Source organism: Diadema antillarum, unplaced genomic scaffold (genome assembly GCF_040938485.1).
Source record: "Diadema antillarum isolate AM-2024a unplaced genomic scaffold, OU_Dant_1.0 seq00000821_RagTag, whole genome shotgun sequence".
NCBI classification, from domain to species: Eukaryota; Metazoa; Echinodermata; class Echinoidea; order Diadematoida; family Diadematidae; genus Diadema; species Diadema antillarum.
The window spans coordinates 2,675,770-2,698,296 of record NW_027271698.1 but is presented as its reverse complement, the minus strand read 5'-3'; the positions used below and the strand labels follow the sequence as shown (position 1 = coordinate 2,698,296).

General features: G+C 37.5%; 1 protein-coding gene across 1 annotated transcript; it reads left to right on the top strand.

The window, feature by feature from the left end:
* The first annotated feature begins 679 nt into the window (after positions 1 to 679).
* LOC139739878 (ras-related protein Rab-22A-like) lies at positions 680 to 14,833 on the top strand. Its single transcript, XM_071650482.1, has 6 exons — positions 680 to 863; positions 3,540 to 3,619; positions 9,846 to 9,927; positions 11,826 to 11,897; positions 12,713 to 12,929; positions 14,577 to 14,833. The coding sequence occupies exons 1-6, from the start codon at positions 780 to 782 to the stop codon at positions 14,723 to 14,725; spliced, it is 684 nt and encodes a 227-aa protein (XP_071506583.1). The 5' UTR covers positions 680 to 779; the 3' UTR covers positions 14,726 to 14,833.
* The last annotated feature ends 7,694 nt before the right edge of the window (positions 14,834 to 22,527 follow it).

Genomic DNA, 22,527 nt, shown 5'->3' with positions numbered 1-22,527 from the left:
GTGAGGGTCTAGGGGGAAAAGAGAGTACTGTATGACAATGAAACTCCCCTTGTGCAATACCGACACATGACGAAGTATATAGGTATTCCCGTCACTGCCATTGGAAAAGAAAAGCTGAAGGGTGTTTCGCATCATTTCGTTTCTTTGTTTCTTTGTTTATTTTTGTTTTCTCTTTCGGGTAGGATTTTTCTTTCCCATTATCTCAGCTGGTTATTGGTTTACTATACTCTTATTAAAGAAAGTAAAAAAAATCGCGTATTCTCATCCTCATCGAAATAAAATTTGTGATAGGTGCAATACTCCTATGGTGTGATACGGATGACCTTGAAAACAATTCAAACTCTTATTCAGTATTGAAAAATGGTTTGATAAAAAACTGTTTTTGTCCATCACGGGCAAAGGTCGAATGTGGACTGCCACACACCAGAGAACAGTAGAAGGTGTCAATAGAATGGCTCGGGAATAGAAAGTGTTTTAATGAATGACCTTATTATCACGTATAAGGTGAAGGTTCCTGTGGTATTACTCTGTAACTGCATGGGAGAAGCTGATCTTTGTACAGACCGAAACTGACTGACTAAATAGCGCCGACTTCCTTGTTAACACAGCGTATAGCGGTTAGCAAACAAACAGACAGTGCATGCGAGGTGCTTGATGTTTGCACCGTGCATAACATGCTGCTCGGGGTTGAACGGAAGGGTTTTCCCCTTTCGGGACGGGCGAAATCTTCGGTACTGTGAATACCACCGGCGATATTTCGCAAGGTGTACTTTAAAAAGATGTTGGCGCAAACTGGTCCAGTTGCCTACGGGATCGCGGCGGAAAACATGGCCCACTGCGACGTGAAAGTTTGTCTGCTTGGGGTAAGTCGATTGCTGCTCTACTCGCCAGCTGTTAGTTGCAAACGTGCCGCTTTCTCGTTTGAGTCATGGAGCTGCCAGTTTGTAGCTCCATGTTTGAGTAAAGCCTCTGTATTGATACCTATGTCATTGCAAAGTTTCAGTTCCGTTACGATCACGCGGCTATCTGTCTCTCCCACCTCTCTGATCAGCAACGTAAATGGCAAAAAGTCATGGCTTCAATTACAAGTAGTTGTAGTCTTGCTATCTATGCTGTATAATAATGTATAGGGCTCAAGTGAAAAATGCCTGTGTTAAAAATGTGCAGCAGTCGTACAAGGTAGAAGACGCACAGTCAGGTTTTGATAATCAAATTTAAACTTCACACCTATATCAATTCGATGTGTTTTCCGTACCTTATCTATAGATACGCTGCGTCAATATCATATCTCACGTGGTGACAGACACTTGCTGCTAGACTTATTTTCTCCAAGGAATTGGGGTAATAGCAAAGGTTAGGGTTGTAATAATGAGGCTTAGTTTGATGTGAGGATTATGATTAGGGTTAGGGTTAAATCTTTTGGGGTAGAATTTATGTTTTGCAGATATTTCATGCGTGGAGCAACTGTCGCAGGAGCAAATGTCATACAACCACCTCAAGCATCCGTCGCTATAATATAATATACTCCGTGATGTGGCAGGCCTTCATGGTCCCTCCATAAACCCTACTAGGGTCCATGGTCCTACTACCAGGTATATTGATACTTAGAGGTGGCAGCAACATTTGAAATTTATAGGGGAGGAACGCGGAGTTTTGGCTGCTTGACTATTAATTGGTTTCCATACCATGCTGTGCTTGGTGATAGGAGTTGTCTCAAACTCTTATCAATCTTAAAGGGACTGTACAGTACTGGTTGAGGTAGGGATTCATGTTTTGAACATTCCTAAGTGAGATAATGAAAAGCCTCTTTTGAAATATGAAAGAGCATGTAATTTTAAGAAGGATTCATTCAACGTTTATTTGATGAAAATTGGTTTTCAAATGGCTGAGATATACAAAAAAAAAATGCTAATAATAAAAGGCGACATGCCACAACTTTATTAGGATCTCTTTGTTTCACCTTGTTTTTGGATATCTCAGCCATTTCAAAACCGATTTTCGTCGAAAAAACTTTTGATGCCCCTTAGAACTGCATGCTCTTTGACATCTCATAGAGTAGTTTCTGAATATCTCGCAAAATGTTAAAAGCTAAATCTACACCTCGACCAGAACTGTACACACCCTTTAATCTGACAGAGTGTTGGTCATGAGTACCATATAGAAGTGTGCTATATAATGTCGAAAGCTGAAGTTTGGGGTATACAGGCATATGACATTGCGCACAGCATGTACGCAGCGTGTATATGCTGTGAAAGTATTAGGTTGCACTTAAATCCAGGGAAATGCAGGCTTATACTTGAAATGTGATCCGCCTATTGTAAATGATTGATGTTTGAAGACTAACCGCATCTAGTGTTATGAAAACGATCGCAGTGTAGACAGTCATGTTCTATTGTTTCCAAACTTTGAGTCAATTTCGAGTATAGTAGACGAAAGTCAACTTCGAGTATAGTATAGACGACAATCAGAATCTTGATTTATTAGCCGATTTGGCGGACATAAAAAGTTATGGTGGTCATGCATTGAACTCATGTAGTATGAGTCTGCATGACTATGTCGCTATTGCGACAGTAGGTCCTGTGTAGGACCTACTGACTGAGGCACTGTAATAGGAACGCCTATCTCCTTGGCAAGACTATACCTTATGAGAGTAAACCACGGTACAATCATGGAGCTACTTCTCTGTTAGTAGCTCCATGGTACAATCATGGAGCTAATGTTGAAGGTCCATGGTAAAATAAGGTGTACAGTATACCGTTAAGCCTGTAACGCATTGTGATTGCCATGGCTTGTGCTCGCTTATTGTTGAATCCCTTCAGAGAGTCTATTTATTCTGCATAATGACAAGGGACAATACAATGAAATACGGGTTCAAAGTTCATCAGTTCACCTGTAATGTATAATTTCTCCTCACAGCAGTTCGTGAAGCAATTTTGTAAATCTTTACGCCCTGCCCATGTAGAGAGGAACGTTATTAACGCTAGATCTCGATCGAGGACCGGTGTCTAGCGTCTATACATCCGTTCGACCTAAGAAGGGAAATACCCCTTTACGACTCTCGAAAAGAGGAATGCCCCTCCCCCCAACCCACCCACACACACACACACAGACACGTCTTTACACCCAGAAGAGGAGTGACAGTATCTCGAGGCGACGTGGCACGGAGTATTATATACTGTACATGTATACCTCACTGTTGTGCGAATTATGTATTAATATCAAAACGGTTTCAACAATCTGTATTTCACCTTTTTTATAGTTTTGATTTGTTTGTTTTGTTTTGTTTTGTTTTGCTTTGCTTTGTTTTGTTTTGGTGCCTGCAGTTGTGAACGGTTATAGTAATAAACCGTGTACGTCTTTTCACGTCGATTGCAAAAACAATTGATATCATCGTGAAAGTCTTCACGTACAACTATATCTACAACGCAGTGACACATGAATGTAATTCATCGATCTACTGACTTTATTCTGCTTCCATGTATTTTCTTTTTTTCTGTTTTTCTGTTTTCCTCCCTCTGTTTCGTCACGCTTGCCATTAGAAACACTGTGTAGGAAAGACGAGCATAACGAACCGGTTCTTGAAGGGAACTTTTGATGAGAAGTACGAGACCACAATTGGGTAAGTTTGGGGATTTTTTTTTTTTCGTTATCGTTTTAGGCCTACACACGTAAAGACAAGAGCACTCGCACTGTATGTGAATGGAGCAAGATTTCAGTTTGTTCCTGAGCTTCACGTAAGCATGATGCACATTATTCACGCGCATACACACACACTACTAGTATTATACACGCACAAAATGATCTTATACATGTAGGTGATATATAAAGACACGTATACACAGGTAGCGTGTTCAGAACCACCATTTGTAAGATGTAAACGTCTTCCCATCTGAAGAGTTGTTGTTTAGTATTTCATCTGCAACAAAATAGGGAAATAATGAAACGTTTCCGTTTGTAAATAATGTCACGAAATCGGTCATGAATCACAGATTAAAACACAAAAACGCTCTATACCAGGCCCGTAGCCAGGGGGGGGGGGGGGGGGGGGGGGGGGGTGCGTCGGGTGCGTACGCACCCCCCCCCCCCCCAAATTCTGAAAGGTCCACTTTTTCATAATAACGGTTTTTAGCAATTCTCAAGATAACAATCCAAATAAATATAAAGACATAATATGCTACGTAAATGTCGAAGAGTACGTTTAACAATGTTAAAAATAATTGTACGAAACTCTTTTGTTGTATGAACCATCGGATCGTCCCCATGCACACAAACACAAATGTTATGTATCAATTTGTGCGAGCTATTATTATATTGGCACTGCATGCCATGGCCCTTGGCGCGTGTGACCGGTGTTTTTTTTTTCCACTGGCCGCCCGAGTACGTGCGATTCGTGGATGACATTGAGGTTGACACTTGCATTTTTTCACAGGAACAGTGGTAAGTGGATGAAAATCTAATAGCCTCAAGTTTACATATATGATAAAAATTAAAGAAATTTCCTCGAAATTACTATAATCGAAAACCTGAGACATTTTATATCTACGTCTCACAAAGATATAGTACTTGTACATGTTGGCATGATAATGCCTGGGTATATATTATTATGTCAACTATTTTCCATTATGAATGCATGCTCCAATCAAATTGTGAAAAGGTGGTCATGAATTAGCATTTCTTACGAACGATCAGGAGAGACAAAACATAATGAAAGGCCTGTCTTACTCCAGTTCTCTATTAGTTATACATTTTCTCATGTTGTGACAGTTCGATTGGTTCTCATTTTGAAGTGAGCCAAAACCTAAGAACATTCTCACTTATAATTTCCAAAGAGTATTATGCAGGCACGCAAACTCAATTTAGTTGTACAGCGTATTTCATTTAAATGTAATGGGTAAGAGGGTATGAGAGAGAATGGAAAGTGCTGAGCTATGAAGTAAAATGGTTAAGCAAAAAGTTTGTCAGATAGTATTACAAAAGCCTGAATATTGCAAGAGCTCCGGAGTAAAAACAGTCAGGAAGAAACCCTATGTATGATAACATTGTGAGAGCGTTAGACTGCATTGTGACGCGTCGTTATTTAATTTACATTCTTCATTCATATTTTTCATAAAAACACAGGTAATGAGCCGGATTGGGTTAAAATTCTCACTTACAGCTTTGTAGAAGTCTGAGTCAACAGTATCACACAGTACTTCAAGACGTATTAGTACAAACGATTTCTTGAGCCTGCACCGTTTCAGGCTCTGTTCTGGATACGGCGGTAGAAACTCATTCTTTTTTGTTGTTTATTTTATCGTTATTTACTAATCTCTTTCCTAACTTACAGGTAGCGGATTTCTTTGCAGGCCAAATTCGGAAATGTACTGTTGATTATTACTTATACATTTTCTCATGTTGTGACAGTTCTATTGGTTCTCATTTTAAAGTGAGCCAAAACCTAAGAACATTCTCACTTATAATTTCCAAAGAGTATTATGCAGGCACGCAAACTCATTTTAGTTGTATTTCATTGAAATGTAATGGGTAAGAGGGTATGAGAGAGAATGGAAAGTGCTGAGCTATGAAGTAAAATGGTAAAGTAAAAAGTTTGTCAGATAGTATTACAAAAGAAACTCATTCTTTTTTGTTTGTTTATTTTATCATTATTTACTTATCTCTCTTCTAACTTAAAGGTAGTGGATCTCTTTGCAGCCCAAATTCGAAAATGCCTAGAGACAGCTAGTAACCAAATATGCTACTATAATTTAATAAATAAGAAATAACCATTCCAGTATGTATCTTAGTGTGCACAGTAAGACAGATCAAATCAAATAGGAAAACATCTGAGCACTAAGCCTGAGGTCTGAATTTGCACTCAACCTCTTCCAATGGCTAACGGATGTTTAATTTTTGAATTTCACTGACCTCCAAATTTCACAAAGAAAACCTTCTTAGCATGATGGTTAATATGACATTTGACTGATATCGGAGATGTTTGCAAATCGGATCTACTACCTTTAATATTATTAAATCTAAAATGATTATTTGAAAGTTCGGAAATGCTGGAAATATCCTACCACAAGGAGGCAAAATATAAATGGTTCACATTTACAATTCATTTTGTTTTAAAAATTTTCTTATTTATTTTCATTTTTGACAAACTCGCATACCAACGGCTGATATACTGTATAGTAAAGTGAATGTTTCATCTTCCAAACAGCATCCAATGGGATGGAAAACTCCAACTGAAAGGTGGACACCGTGACCATACTCGCTAAAGAAAACGCGTAATAGGGGTCGTTTTTTCTCACGGATTAGATGGAAAGTGTGATGTACGAGCGTATATAATCAAAGGGTATCAAAAAGGCCGAAATTTGGGAAAATGGTATATTGTTCAATCATGATGAAGTACTTCTTTAGGGTGCAGGAAACATTTAAGGAATACTTGTTTTTAAGGCCCGAAAAAATCATATGATCATTATTCGTTTAGGGGCCATTTTGAAAGTCCATGTATGAGCATGGTGTCCACCTTTTAATTGTCGCTACCCCTCCCGGGACAGTATCAAAGGACCGTTTTGTTAATTAACGCAACCCCCTTCCTTTAAAAATCCTGGCTTCAGGCCTGCTAACGCGGGTATACAATAGAAAAAATAAAAGTTAAAACAACACCAGGAAAATCACTATTCTCAATTTTGCGGCGCGCTACGCGCGCAGAGTCTCGAACACAATTAAACTTTGCAACTTCCTGGCAAAATGAGTTTTTACTATTTCCTAGATGAAATACCGTAACGCGATTGCATGCAACAGACAAAAATACAATTTTCCTCGAGACTTTAAAACGTCATTAAAACAGTCAAAATTCACAATTTGCGGCGCGCTTCGCGCGCAAATTCTTATACAACTTTTGTAGTTCGGTCGTCCAAAGAATATATATATATATATATATATATATATATATATATATATATACATATATATATATATAATTGTGTGTGTGTGTGTGTGTGTGTGTGTGTGTCATCATTGGTATTGGTACCGAAGGTCCGTTTTTTTAGTGACCGCACCCCCCCTTTAAAAATCCTGGCTACGGGCCTGTACACTTTGATGTAATGAACAGCAAACTGCTAGTGAGTAAAGTATAGACTTCAAAGGGATGGTGTAGCATTGGTGGAAATGAGGATTGGGCTTTTAACTTTTTGCGAGATACCAAGAAACCACTTGAAATGATAAAGAGCATTATCATTCTAAGAGGAATTCAAAGTTTATTGGATGAAAATCGGCTTTGGAATGTATGGCTGAGACATCCAAATACAAAGGAAAACATAGCGATCCTATATAATAAAATGGGGTCCGACCTTTCGTGTTTTGGATATCTCAGCCATATCAAAACCAATTTTCTTCAAATAAACGTCGAATCCCTCTTGGAATCCCATGCTCTTTCATATTTCATAAGAGTATTCTCATTATCAAAAAAAAAAAAAAAAAATTGCTGCAAACCTGAAGTTAAGTCTCAACCAAAACTACACTGTACTTTTAGGTAATGCTAAAATGCTCTCCCACAAACATACTCTCTAAAAATGGAGTGAAAAATTAATATTCACTCTTGAAGGAGTGAATAAAAAAAAAATGAATTTAGAGTGAAATTAGAGTGAATTTTGGGTGAAAATGTTCATTTTCACTCGTTTTAGAGTGACCTCAGGGATCACTCCAAAATCTTCAAGTGATCCCTGAGGTCACTTCAAAATGAGTGAAAATGAACATTTTCACTCAGAAGATTCATTCCAATTTCACTCAAAATTCACTCTTTTTTGTACTCACTCCTTCAAGAGTGAATATTTTCACTCGCTTTTTTAAAGAGTATAGTGCGCATAAATCGTGTTATGAGTCTATACAGTGGAACTCGCTCGTATTGTTATAGGGTGTATTGTCGGCTTTTTATACGTTTAAATGGGGACGTTTGGTATAGGCATTTCTGCTGACGCATGCAGGGTATAGCTATCAAAATTTATTTTTAAATCGAGGTGACTCCGTAAAGCCATGTAAGGCCTGGCAGTACTTGAAGTACAACTCTGACCAGGCAGGGTGAATTCATTTATCACAGGCCAAAATCTAAACAAACAAACAAACAAACAAACAAACAAACAAACAAACAAAGAAATTGTTTCGCCTGTTTTATACCTGATCACTTCATGTCTTGTCTTCTTGGGTTTTGTTTTTATTATAAAAATAATTGGGAAGAAAGAAGAAAATTGACTAATAATGTCTTCAGGAATAACCTCGTATACGGAGTGTGGTTATGTACAATAATAGTGAACAACAAAAACGTGACGGATGTTTGACAGTAAAGTCTTTAACAAGATTTGATATGATATTGCAGAGGCGTTGTGCACTCAAATCATGCCAGTTAGCGCACATCATGCTATACCTTTAGTTTCGTATCAATGTTTATGTGTGAACGTATTTGACCATGCAACTGGGCTTTGAGGTTTTAAACAATCATGGTCGTTTGCTCGTTTCGTTGTTTATTTTATCTGTGCGGGTTTTTTCTTCCTCGAGAATTGTGAACAACACGTATGAAGTGAAATGACATACACGTGTATAATCTTTCTTTCATTTAATATGTCTTGTCCGCCTTTGACTCGTCGGAATTTCGGAGCTTGGGTATTTGTTCCGTGTTCATCGTGTCAAGCAGGGACTGGTTCGAGTCCCACTGGTTCCTTTTTTCAGACATATTAATTTGTTTGTTAATTTACAGATCAGCAGTTAATTTGTAGAGGGAGACAAACTGAAGAAACTTACACCTGACCCTTCACCCCCTCTGATGATATCTTTCTTTCATGAAATGACTAAAATATTGTGAATAAACATAATAGTAAACATTGATTATCAGAACTTATGAATCACAGTCCTCATCGAAATTCTCAGAGGCTTCATGCAAGATCACGACCAATGTATTAATATTTTCCCAACGCAGAGCAATAAAAATAAGATAGGTTGACCGTCATTATAAGAAGACCTTAAAGGGATGGTACAGTATTGGTGGAGATGAGAAGTGGACTTTTAACTTTTTGCGAGCTACCACGAAAACACTTATGATATAGTACAGAAAATACCATTTTAAGAGGAATTCAAAGTTTATTTGATGAAAATTGGGTTCGGAATGACTGAAACATCCTAAAACAAAGTAAAACAAAGCGATCGTAATAAAGTGTGGGTCCCACACTTTATTAGAATCACTCTTTTTAGGATATCTCGGCCATTTCAAAACCAATTTTCATCAAAATAACGTTGAATTCCTCAAAGAATTGCATGCTCTTTCATATTTCAGAAGAGGTTTCTCATTATCTCACCAAAAAAATGTTAGAAACCTGAAATTAGGTCTCAACCAAAACTATACGATCCCTTTAAGGGGGGGGGGGGGGATCTTAAACAATCAGAGTATGAGGGCCTATATACATGAGAGAGTCAAATACTGACTGGCTGAATGTAAGTCTGAAAGAGTTCCTGTGGAATGATGCGATAGGTATCTATTTGCGTATGCATTCATGTGTGATTGTGATTACGATTGTGTTTGTGATTGTGATTGTGATTGTGATTGTGATTGTGATTGTGATTGTGATTGTGATTGTGATTGTGATTGTGATTGTGATTGTGATTGTGATTGTGAGCGTTATATGTGCTTGTGTGTGTGAGTGTGTGTTTGTGCATGTGTTTGTGTTTGTATTTACGTTGACTTTGAAGAATTATCTAAATTGACATTAATGAAAGAAAATGAATGGTTGGTAAGGACAGAAACAAGTGAATAACAAGATAAAGTCGTTATAATTAATGCATGTTTGTTTTTCCCGTTCTTTCTCATATCTCAGAGCTGCTTTTACGTGCAAGTGTCTGCTTTATCACAACGTAGAGTATCGCTTTTTGCTGTGGGATACAGCGGGACAGGAAAGAGTACGTGGATTATTTTTTTCTTCTTTTTGGTCATTCTGTTTCTAAAGGACGAGAAATTACAAAATTTAATGAGTACACGTGATTAAATCTCATCTAAACCCAAAACGTGAGGATAACTGTCTAAATGAGAAACTAACTTACCACACCAAGTCTTGGCATGAACATGATATGCCTCATCTGTTTGTTCGTTTGGTGTTTTTTTTTTTTTGCTTGTTTGTTTGTTTGTTTGCTTGCTTTTCGCTCGTTATGTTTCGAGTGAACTTTCACTTTTATAAGTGAAAGAGCAGGATTTAAAGGGAAGGATACCCAACAGAGTGACTTTGAATACATGTACTTACGATAAAAAAGTTTGAGAGAATTTTTATTATGAATGTCCTTCAATATCATATGGCATGAACAATAGATACTGAACAAAGATCACCTTTGTCGGAAGTTTACCTGTAAACTTATATAGGATCACATGACTATGACTCGTAAAACGTGACTTCTATGAACTGATTTCCATTGCAGTTTTCTACGAAGAAAAACGAATCATTTATGACTATAAGTTTAGCAAATAACTTTGAGTCCATGCACTGATAATTCAAAAAAAAAGTTTGAGAGAATAAAGAATGTCCTTCAATATCATATCGCATGAACAATAGATACCGAACAACGATCACCTTTGTCGGAAGTTTACCTGCATGTAATATATGGATCACATGACTATATAAGACTCGTAAAACGTGACTTCTATGAACTGATTTCCATTGCAGTTTTCTGCGAAGAAGAAACAATCATTTATGACCAGGTTTAGCATATAACTCAAATATCAAGTTCCTCTTACATTCTGCAATAGCCATCCGATAATGGCTATCTCTCCAAGGTGCAAAGACATAGAGACAATAACAGTTTCGGTCTATTCATGTGCAAGAAAAATGCGCAGGCCCTATCAAGGATGCTTCGGATACTGGTCAAATTACCATGATTTCCTTTTATTTACCTTGGATCGTCATTGATGCTTTAACCAATATTTTCAGGCCATATTATTAACCACATATTTATTCTGATCAAACTATGATCTATGATCATCATACTCCAATTGATTTGTTTGTTTGTTTTTTGTATTAAAGGAATTACACCGAAATAGACCAATTGAAGAAAAGAATCACATGAAATATCGAGTCTATCAGTTGTTGCAAATAAAAAGAAGATTATATTCGGTTGGAAGCTTGGTCTTTACTCTACATTGAAAATCCATTTACATCAAATCTTATTTTGCTGGATGCATCTGCTCTCCTATTTTGCTTTCATAAGAGAGAGAGAAAAAAAAAAGGAAAGAAAAGGCCGGAAAAAGAGATAGAGAGAGAGAGAGATAGAGCGTGTAGTTATAAGCTTTTCACCCCCCTTATTGCCCCCTTTCCCTGAGGTACCCACATGATACAAGCATAGTCTTTTGAGTGGGTACCTCCACTTTTTTTTTCCTCGCAGAGTGTATATAGAGTGTATGTATCTTTTTTGTACTGATGTAGACATGAACAAGTTGTTAATCCTGTCCGGTTATGTTATTTTATTACTCGCATGTCAAATTTATAATAATTGTTTCTTGCACATTCTGTTGGAAAAAAAGTGAAAATAAAGTTTGAATTTGAATTTGAATTTGTGTATTATGATATTATAATTATGTATTGTGTTAGTGTGTGTGTGCATGCTTCTATTGTAGGCGAAACGGTTATCAAAATTAATTAGGTATACTGGGCTGGCATAGGTGACTAACCACATTGATGTATAAGTAGTGAAAAGTTACTTTTGAAACTTCCAAACAGAGGGGAAAAAATGTTTTTTCATTGTTGTTGGTTTTTTTTTTTAAAGGGGAGAGTCATCCCATAAAGTTGTTCTTTTTACGTTTTCGTTGACAGTTTCGCGCTCTGTCTGCACTCACGTATAAGAATGCTGCCGCTGCGGTTTTAGTATACGACATTACAGACCAGGTAAGAACGAGAATATCAATACCAAGATTTTACTGTGATAACAGGGCTATAAGCAACATTACTGAACATAAGAAGCACAAGTATGTGGCAATGCAAAAACAAAGTCCTCTGTCCGCCTTATAAAAAAAAATCTGCTGGTTTGTGGATGTACATCATTCGAGACCGTAAAATGTGTATAAAGATAAAATAATTTACCATATCCTGTGATGCTATGAGATTTTCAAACCTTGACTCATCTGTCTAAGAAGTATGCTATTCCTCCTGCAAAGAAAGATGATAATGATAATAATTCAATTGCCTTCAGATGGTTGACGACAAAACTGGTGATACACGCAATGTCAAATTCATTTCTCAAGTTTCAGCAGTTTTGATTATTGCGCAATACTGCATGGAGCTATAGCGATGTGGCGATCTTGATGGCATTCATCGGAAAGGTGCACACCTCCTTGCATTCATGAAGAGACAATAATACAAGAAAGTGGAGACGAGGAGGAGGAGGAGGAAAAAGAAGAAAATGGATATAGGAGAGAAAAGAATGACGCCAAAGAACATGAAAATTGGATTATATGATTGGTAAATGATACAGAAGGAAAAGGGGAGAGGGGAAATGGGAACTGCATGAAGAGGAGAAGAAATAAAGATCAGGAGGAAATGCATATTTTGTAGAATAAGAGAGAAAAGTAGAAGAAGAAAGCACAGAGGCAAAAAGAGAAAGAGGAGAAAGAAAAAGATAGGGAGATGATAGTGAAAAGGAAAGATTGATAGAAGGAATAACACGATGCTGATATTCTGTGGACTTAACGTTGGATTGACAGACATCTTTTGATGACGTCAGCTACTGGCTGAAGGAGCTTCGGAGACAGGGACCAGAAGAGATTCTCGTTTATATCGTCGGAAACAAGATCGACCTGGAATCTAGCAGAGAGGTGGACCGGGACATGGCCGAGCAGTACGCCCAGAGGAACGGTGCCTTCCACCTCCAGTCCAGCGCTAAAACTGGCAGCGGCGTCATCGATATATTCTACGAAATTTGTGAGTATATTATTATGAATAAGTTTTGCTGCGTAGCCATCGAATAAAAAAAAACAAAAACAAAAAACAAAACAAAACATTACGGAGGTCTTGAGGAGGAAGAAAAATTCTGGCTCACACTCGCAACTCGATTTTCCATGTAACACCTCATAAAATTTGCTAGAACTCGATTTTTCCACTCTCCATGAGCTGTTGATTACTTTAGCACGGTAAAAATATCAACATTTACTTCATGCTCGAAAATAACTTCAATAAGAAAAGATATGTTTCAGTTTCATTGTAAAGGTGCTATTAATAGCACTTACGGCAAATATACAGCTTTGTTTGTGCATGATAATCTGATTACAAAAGGCATGTATTGCAAATATTGTGCAAAGACATTGAAATTTACTGCGTATTTCTAGAAACAGCTAGAAATGTTTCCAGTCCTTTATGCCGAACGAATTGTAATTAAAGTACTTCATATATATTATATCATGATTATATTTCTCCTGTATGTTCCTTCTCAATTATACCCAAGTGGGTCAGTGTTTGTGCACAACCATTTCTGTTTCATATGCCTTTTGGAACTTCACCTTTTCACAATTTGTCCACTTACCCCTGTTGTTCAACCCGATGTGCAATTTATCTGAATAAATCTATGCTATTGGTATCATTCCATAGTTCTCATAAGCAACCGTAATTCACCTTACCATTATTATCATCGCCACCATCATCTTTACGAAATTTGTCACCGCCACCATCATTGTCACTATTACTAATATCACCAGCATGACAATACCATCACCAAAAATAAAATCATTCGAATTTGAATTTGAATCAAAACCGCTATCCTCATTACCATCGCAATCCTTATCACCATCAATATTCCCATCATCACCACCACCACCACCACCACCACCATCATCATCACCACCACCACCACCATCATCATCACCACCACCACCATCATCATCATCACCACCACCACCATCATCATCACCACCACCACCACCACCATCATCATCACCACCACCACCACCATCATCACCACCACCACCACCACCACCACCACCACCACCATCATCATCATCATCAAAATAAAGTACCATCATCATGATCATGATCACTTCCAAAGTCAGCACCAAACCATCATCGCTACAGTTTTCACAACCTTCACAATAGTCATCATTTACTGATTGTTTTTGTATACTAAAAGTAGTACCCTTTGCTGTCACTATCATTTTGAATACTGAATTCTTCATCTACTCTTTCCTGATATTTTTGCACAATTTCTGTCGAAGCCTAACCGTTGTTACCATTCTAGGACCAAAGAACTAACAACCCTGGTAGCGTATAAAGAATAGGTTCCATCAGTATTCAAATCCCAAATATGAAGAAAATCTTAATTGTTTTTGGTTTTCCTTCTTTTACAATCTTCATTGTACCGTCATCTTCTTCATCTAGTTGAGTTGTGATGTTGCCAAAGAGGCAGGCCCTAAATGAGCAGCAAATGCATAAAACCTAATCTTTGTTATGGAGCGTTTAGTTACATCTCTTGATCACTTCGTTGTACTTTCAAGTGAGAACTATTTTCTAACACACCTATGTGTATACACCTGTGCTAATGCATTCCATCTACTTCTCATGTCTGATATGTGTATACAGGTGCAATGCTGACAACCTTTTCACAGATGAAGAGAGACGAGTATTTGGTCAGCCGGACACGAGGCGCTGTGGTTCTCGATGCATCAACACTTAACAGTGGTCAGGACCAGCATGACATGACTCGTAGATGTTTGTGTAGGAACACGTAGTGGAGACACATTTTGCCAAAAGCACGTTTTGTGTGAAAACCCGGATATAGCAACCTACATAGACAACATGAAGGATGCTATAGTTACAGTACACCATGGGTACAGTACTACAACGGCAATGAACAGCAGTCTGTTTTCATGGCTTTTTTGACATGAATGTTGACAGACAGTCAACTGTCATCCTTCTTTAGCTTTCTCAATTGGAGTGTGATTATTGTGGTTGTCGACGGGGAACCGTTGACTACGTTCGAAAGACCGTTTACACACAATATGACGCTGAAGTTCGACGTGTCAGAGTCTGATGGACGTTTACAAACTTGAGGGTAGTGCACGACGTCGCTGATAAAGGCATAAAGGAGAATGCTGTAACAACAGAGGCCGCGAAACGGGAATGGGGTGGAGTCAGCCCCCCCCCCCCCCCCCCCCTACACACAAACACAGTAAAAAAGTTCCAGTGTCCGTATGTAATTAACACTGAGACCCCGTTTACAGTGCAGGGCGGCCCGGCCTCAATTGCGGTACTCTGCCCCGCAATTTTGTCCGTTTAGGCCTGCAGTGCCGGGCTTGGCCCGGGCTTTTAATTCAAACCTTTCAATATTCTGTCGTAGTGGCGCTCTGCTTGTAAACAAACCAGTGCCGTATATTAAGAGAGTCTGGCCAACTCATAAATTGGACGCCATGTCGTTACCCAGCGTACAGGGCGCTTAAGGTTTTGAGCGTGTGCGCTTGGGGGTTAGCGTTACGCGCAGGCGTCCCAAAGGCGCAAGGCACTGTGTTGCTTGACTTTTTGTTTTTCATAGAGAGAGAGGGAGAGACACAGAGAGAGAAAGGGTGTAGGTTGGGGAAGGGACATTCTTTCATTCCATCATGTTGAACAAAGCCAACATCGTCAATCATTTTTACACATTTAAATAGACCATTGTGGACACAAGCACCCATGTATAGGGAAGCTGTCTAAAGGACATAATTCTTGAATATAAATATGATTTTTTTTTTTGCTGTAAAAATAAAAGAAGAATTCACAGTATGCCGTGGCATACACTTTCACTAGACTGTATGCTGTATTATATTTAGCAAGCTGTCCAGGGAACAAGAATATTGTACAACAAAATGATAAATAAATTTACAATTCTAGCAGTGCACAGGCAATAGACGAATTCCACAGTTATTACTGTTTTGCACGTAAATAACCATCAATTACCATCCTATTTATAGTACCATATAGTTATGTATGAAACAGACATGAAGGCTTACTATAGTATGTAATCCAAAAGGAATACGCCTATGTACAATGTACAACATGAAACGTCATCGGCAAGTGCGTATTAAGGTATGTAAAATGATCTCAAATTGCTTAGAAATAGTTTTTAAAAAGACCTGTAATTGAACGAAAGCACAAATACCTGGATATGATGATTAGGGATATCCTCAGTGACATCCGTACCAAATATAAACTATACGATCAGGACCATTTAATATATAGATATGAAATAAGTTAAAAAACAAATAAAATTGTCCAAATGGCTACCGGCATATATCTCAGCCATATTTCATTGTTCTCTTAGCAGGTGTACAGTATGTCCCCCCCCCCCAAAAAAAAATACAATCAGATTTTCGCATTGATAACACCCAATAGGATTAAACTGTTTAAATGCTACTTCAGAGTCTTAAAATACAATATCTTATACTATAGCTCTCAATTTGGTAAAGCGGTCACAGAGAAAAGTGGATTGTTGTAAAGTATGTCATGAGTCTGATTCTTCCAAGTTAAGCACTTCGACGATGCTCTTGTGTGAGAATACAATACACAGAACTTGGAGGGAAGAGATTTCTGACATCCTCTACAAAACCCCTAATTTCTCTTTGACCACTGAAGCAAATCGAATGGGGTTTTCTGTAAATAATGTGGGCAATGAGTTAAAGTTTCATACCCTGAATTTGTATTTAGATTGATTGACTATTCTTAAAGATATCAATGCGGAGAGTCTCGTTGTAATTTTTTTTTTGGGGGTACATACGGTAGAGTACGTCTTGACAATGTTACACGTCAGTTTCATATAATTGACAGAAAAAAAATGCCATGTTTGTCGTAAGATATAATACGTCGAGTGTTTACTTTCCTTGAGCTAGGTGTGAATGGATGACTTTTATTGTTTAAGAGAGCAAGTATTAAGGAATTTGACCATTTTTACTCGTCAGTTGACCTATCTATACTTCATGGCAATACCTTGAGTGGTTATTTTAAAAATATGTGGAAAATCTTGTCATTTTACTATTTTCACTTGACCTTTGACCATCATGGCCAAAATCTTTCCCTATATATACGCGTAACTGAGTAGTAATGGTGGCATGCAAATACCGTGTTTGGTTTTAAGTTTTTGCATTAGGTAATCTTCAAGGTACGGAGGAACTGGGTAATAATATTTTAACAATAGATACTAGAATTTTAACATTTTACCTGACATTGATCCTTGACCTTTGGCCCCCTCCCATGACCCCCCTACCCCCCCCCCAATAAATGAATAGATAAATGAATAAATCACAAGAGAATCAAATACATATACTCACCGTTCAAAAATTGCATGTAGATAATACATGGGAAATAGTAATATTGTTTTAAGAATTTAACCATTATGTACATGATTTTGACCTTTCACTTTGAGCGTGTTTACACAAAAGTTTATAAGCTATCAAAGACAAAACTTCGTCCACTCACACATGCACCTTATGTCAAACAGTTTCATTACAAACGGTGTCCAAAATAATTACGGAATGAAGGACAGACAGAAGGACGGACGGACGACCAAAACAAATGCCCGGTGGCATACAAATGTAAATAAAAACTTGGATAGTCTGAAAGACACCGTGAGGAATCCAAAGAAAACATATCATACAGTTTTCCCGTCGCACACTGATTTCTCACTTTTTGTTCCCTTCGTTTTGGCTCTGTCGGAAAGCGGTGCATCATTACACATGAGTCAGGTGGTTCAAGCAACACCATGCTGGGCAGGAATTTAGGCATGACAGATCTTCAGTTTTTCGCAGAAACATATCAAAATAACTTTAAAATAATATATTATATACCCTCTACTTCAATAAAGTAGACAACGGCAATGACAATTCATCATCCCCGCTGCACCGTGACTGATATTGGGGATTTCCCAAAGGCAAACAAAATTAGCGCGTAGCTGCGCGTAATGAACAATGGGCACTGCGTATGAGCTTTGCTCGCGCCCGCGTGATTGACTTTGGTAACGACATGGCGCCTGTAGATCACGGGACCAGCTTTTGACCAATCACAGGCTTCAAAACACATAAGCCAAAAACCGAGTTGGCCAGACTCTCTTAATATACGGCACTGAAACAAACGACTATTATTGGGAGCGCGCCGCGCCGGTCGCAATTTGGTACCGCATTTGGCCCAGTTTTGCGTTTACAGTGAGAAAAGGCCGGGCTCGGCCGCGGCTCCGAGACTACCTCCAGAGCTTGGCCAAACGCGCGGCCGATTTTGGTACCGCATTTGCCCTTTTGTGCGTTTACAGTGAAATTTAGGCCGGGCCGAGCCCGGCCCTTTCACTCACTGTAAACGGGGTCTATCACTCTACAGTATATTTCGCACTCTAAATTCGTCACCGCTAGATGTTTCACCTATTGAGCACCTGTTGGTTTACCGAAAATTTGAGACCTCGTCATGTTTACTATTCGATGCTGTACATGCTCGTTATATATCGCTATCATTGTTCCCTTGTTTGAAATCACAAGATGAGTCTGTTATAATGCTTTACCACCTCGAATGTTTGATCAACCATTTCCCTTCCGATTTCAGTCTTATGGACCGGCAAAATCAGAATTAGAATGTCATGAAATCATGAAAAGTGTCAAAGACTCTTGGGACTAGTGTGATCATTGATCATCAAAGTTTTTTTTTTCTTGAGTTATTTTCACATGATTTCTCTTTGAGATGATTGTGAGAAAAGGTGGAACCTTTAGATTATAAGGGACCCTATTGTCCTGGAACTACGGTGATTCGTGGAGAAATGTTATAGCTTCTCCAGTTATAAAGGTATAATGATGATAATAATGACAATAATAATGATGTAAATGAAGATTTTGAGTGCAAAAATAGATAAACGCCATTTTAATTTTTTAAAGTAAGATCATTATTAAACAGAGAATAATGAAATCTTTTCAATGATACTGCACTTGATCGTTACCTCACAAGAATTATTCTTGATGATTTTATTAAAGTTTCACATGCATTTGAGTTGTTTTCTTTGTTTTTCAGTATTTTAAATCTCAAATAGGTCCTCTTTCAAAGTGAGTAAAATTGATATATCTGTTTTCGCATTTAAAGTCTTCAAGTATTCATTATGATGAAATAGATATGAAGTTGCAGCACTTGTAGTAATATTTCTGTCTGCGTTTGGCATATCGGAACTATTCGTATTATACATAATGCAAGCAACCGCTGAAATCCTGTTAAAAGTGATGCATCATGAATTCTGGAAAGAAATGTCTAGCTCTGGAACCATTGCGAGCAGCAATGTCTGGTAAGCCTATATGGAGACAATATCCCTTCAGACCTATGAAAACGATACCCCATGAACGCCAGTACGGCCCAGAAAAAAAAACTCTCCTGAACGCTATCTGACCGATACCTTCTGATCACTACAGGGAAATGTTTATTTCTTTCAATCACTGTATATTCTATTTCAAGCGTCGTAAATGAAAATATGATTCCGGTCAGTCCTGAGCAGGAATTAATGGCACGTTGCCTTCATTTTAAATTCAGTTGAGTTACAAGATGTCACGTTCTTATATAACTCAGGCGTCACCAAATGACTCCATTTATTTCAGGGTACTTCCGCAGATTAACTCTGTTATACATGACTACCATGGGCATTCTTCTGCTTTTTTTTTAAAGTTTGTACGTCGTTTTCTATCTGCCTTGTGTTCTATATTAAAAATCGAGAGAAGTTTCATCTTCAGTATTCATGTATATCTGTGCAGCAATTAAACATTAAATGGAACGTTCCTCGCATAGTCTTGCTTTTGTCGATTTCTCAGCTGAATAAAACCAGCTATCTATTTGAGACATGAACTAGATAAACGAATGAATATTAATGAATGAAACATGTTTTTATTGAATAACATCCATCACTGTCCATTGCAGTCCGCAGGCTGAATTGCAGACATTTTACATGAATCAGCATGAGAACATTGAAATTAAAAGAAAATAAATAAACGGTACATACAAAGAAAAAAAAACCCACTAAGATATCAGTCTTAAATATTACACAATGAAATTGACAATTAAAAAAAAAAAAAAAAAACTTACCAGCCATGTACCGCCACACATCTATATATTCGAACAACGTCTAATGTCTATACTACAATGCTTGATTACACTTCAAAAAGCATACAAAAAACTAACAAATCAAATCAAAACAAATCAGATACATAACACGTTTTGCTCATTGTATATAGTGCCCTTGCTTTGTTTTGTCTCTTTCCTTATTAGTTTGTTTGTCTTTTTGTTTGTCCTGATAGTCCCTCTTTGCAACATTTTACTGCTCCTCAAAATGACCAATACACGAGATCATCATGCGCATTATTCATTATAAGACACCGTAATAAGTTGATGCATATCGTAACCACGATTCCAGTTAGATATCATTTATTTTATTCTTTTGTATTTGTGGCTTAAAGGAAACCAAAGCCTGAATATAAGTGTGGATGGAGTTGAAACCAGTAATATTAGTAGAACCCATCAGTGAAGGTGAGGAAATCGGACAATCGATTAAACAATTATGAATTTTTAAGTTTCGGTGCCGTCAAGGAGACTATAACTACCCTTTAAAACGTCATTTTTTTACAACTCTATAGAGACAATATAGGGAAAATTCCACAAAATTTAATCATATAAAAAAAAAGCAAATATTTGTATCATTGTATACTGTATTATTATAATGCACTATAGTATAAGTCAGACTGAAATGATTGTGTGAGGAAAAGTACACATTTAATTCACTTTTTACGTGTACTGGCATTTTTTATGTAAAGGGTATTCCCGCCGCTTTCTGAAAGAGACAAGTCTAGTGCACTTTCATTATGGTAGAAAAGTGAAAAATTGTTGAATTTGTATTATATTTTCCTGATATTGTTGTCCATGATAACGTCATAACGTGTAGTAGTCTCCTTGTCCAACGATGGCTTTAAAGGGATGGTATAGCTTTAGTGGAGATGGGACTTCAGGTTTCCAACTTTTCTTTGTGAGATACTCAGAAACCCCTTATGAAATATGAAAAAGCACAAAATTCTAAGAAGAATTCGAAGTTTATTTGATGAAAACTCCAAACAAATTGATACTAATAAAATGTGAGACCCACCTTTTATTCGGGATCGCTTTATTTCACTCTTTTTTTCTTTTTGGATATCTCAGTCATTTCAAAACCGATTTTCATCAAATAAACTAGGAATTCCTATTCAAATGGTATGCTCTTCAACATTTCATAAAGTGGTTTCTAAGTATCTCACAAAACGCTTAAAGCTGAATTCTCACCTCAACAAAATATATACTGTCCTTTTAAGTCTCTCTGTTGTGGCAATTGTAAACTGGAACTTTTTTTTTTCAAATCTCTTCCTCCTTGTGGGGACACTTTCAGTTTAATTTTTGGTCATCGTTTGTAATATTTTTTTGTCAGCAGAATAAAAAGCAAGAAGAGATCACGGGTGAGGGCATGAAAGGGGGAAATCCAGACAAAGAACATTCCTAAATGTGCGGTCGCTGAGGTTTTTGTTTTGTTTTTATCGGAGCAATGCAGTCCTCACACAATCATTTCAGACTGACTTATACTACAGTGCATTGTAATAATACAGTATACAATGATACAAATATGAATATAATGTTATGTCCTGTTTGCATTTTTTTTTCAACTATGTGTAAGGTTTGGGCTGTGAGGAAAAAACCACACGTATGCCACTCATTAAGATCGGTGCAGAATTAGTCTTTTCTTGTTGCAGCTATCAGGGTTTGATTTGACAACTACACTGCACCAAACAAAATAGATAAACGATCGTAAATAGATCATTTTTTTTCCATCAGACAATAATGATTTCCTTCATGAATCGGCGATCACTTTTTATATTTACTCGAAAGTAAGACGACTTAAAATCATCCCAATAAAAAGTCAAGCATACTGTTTAAACAATTTTTCAGCAAACGGTAACTAAACTCAGTTTTTCAACAGAACATACAAACCTCATAAAAGTATAAAACATCACATGTGATCTCAAATGAGAAGTTATCCTAATAAAATGGAAAATTCAAGATTATTTACTTAAAATGTACTCCACCATAACTGGATTAGAAGCACTTCATCAATGCGCAGCATTATGAAATAAATTTCAACGTTAAAAGCATATTTGAGTGTTCTTTTTTATTTCGATCACTAATGCCTCTCCATCTTTTCCACCTCCTTTCCTCCTCAGAAATACCTACATTTTCTGACACTATAATAAACCTCTCACGTTTTAAATGACCATTTCTTTTTAGAGTCTGTAAAATCTTATCAATTCACCATTCCACGGATATGGCCTTCATCCAGGACAATATTCTTCGGAAGAGGCATTTTGTGACCCTTTTCACGGAATAACGAGCGTCAAGTCGTATCAATTCACCAACTTTCGTTCCGCTCACTGGTTTCTGCAGCTTATTCATCATAATGTTAATGTACAAAACTTAATACAAAACGTTTTCCGAAATCAAGAAACGCTTGATGCCCCGTGTCACGTACACAGTA

Excerpts from the sequence above, each read along its gene's own strand:
- LOC139739878 (XM_071650482.1), top strand. The coding sequence starts at position 780 with ATGTTGGCGCAAACTGGTCCAGTTGCCTACGGGATCGCGGCGGAAAAC. Across the intron at positions 11,898-12,712 it reads TATACGACATTACAGACCAG|ACATCTTTTGATGACGTCAG; the intron begins GTAAGAACGAGA and ends TTGGATTGACAG. Across the intron at positions 12,930-14,576 it reads CGATATATTCTACGAAATTT|GTGCAATGCTGACAACCTTT; the intron begins GTGAGTATATTA and ends ATGTGTATACAG.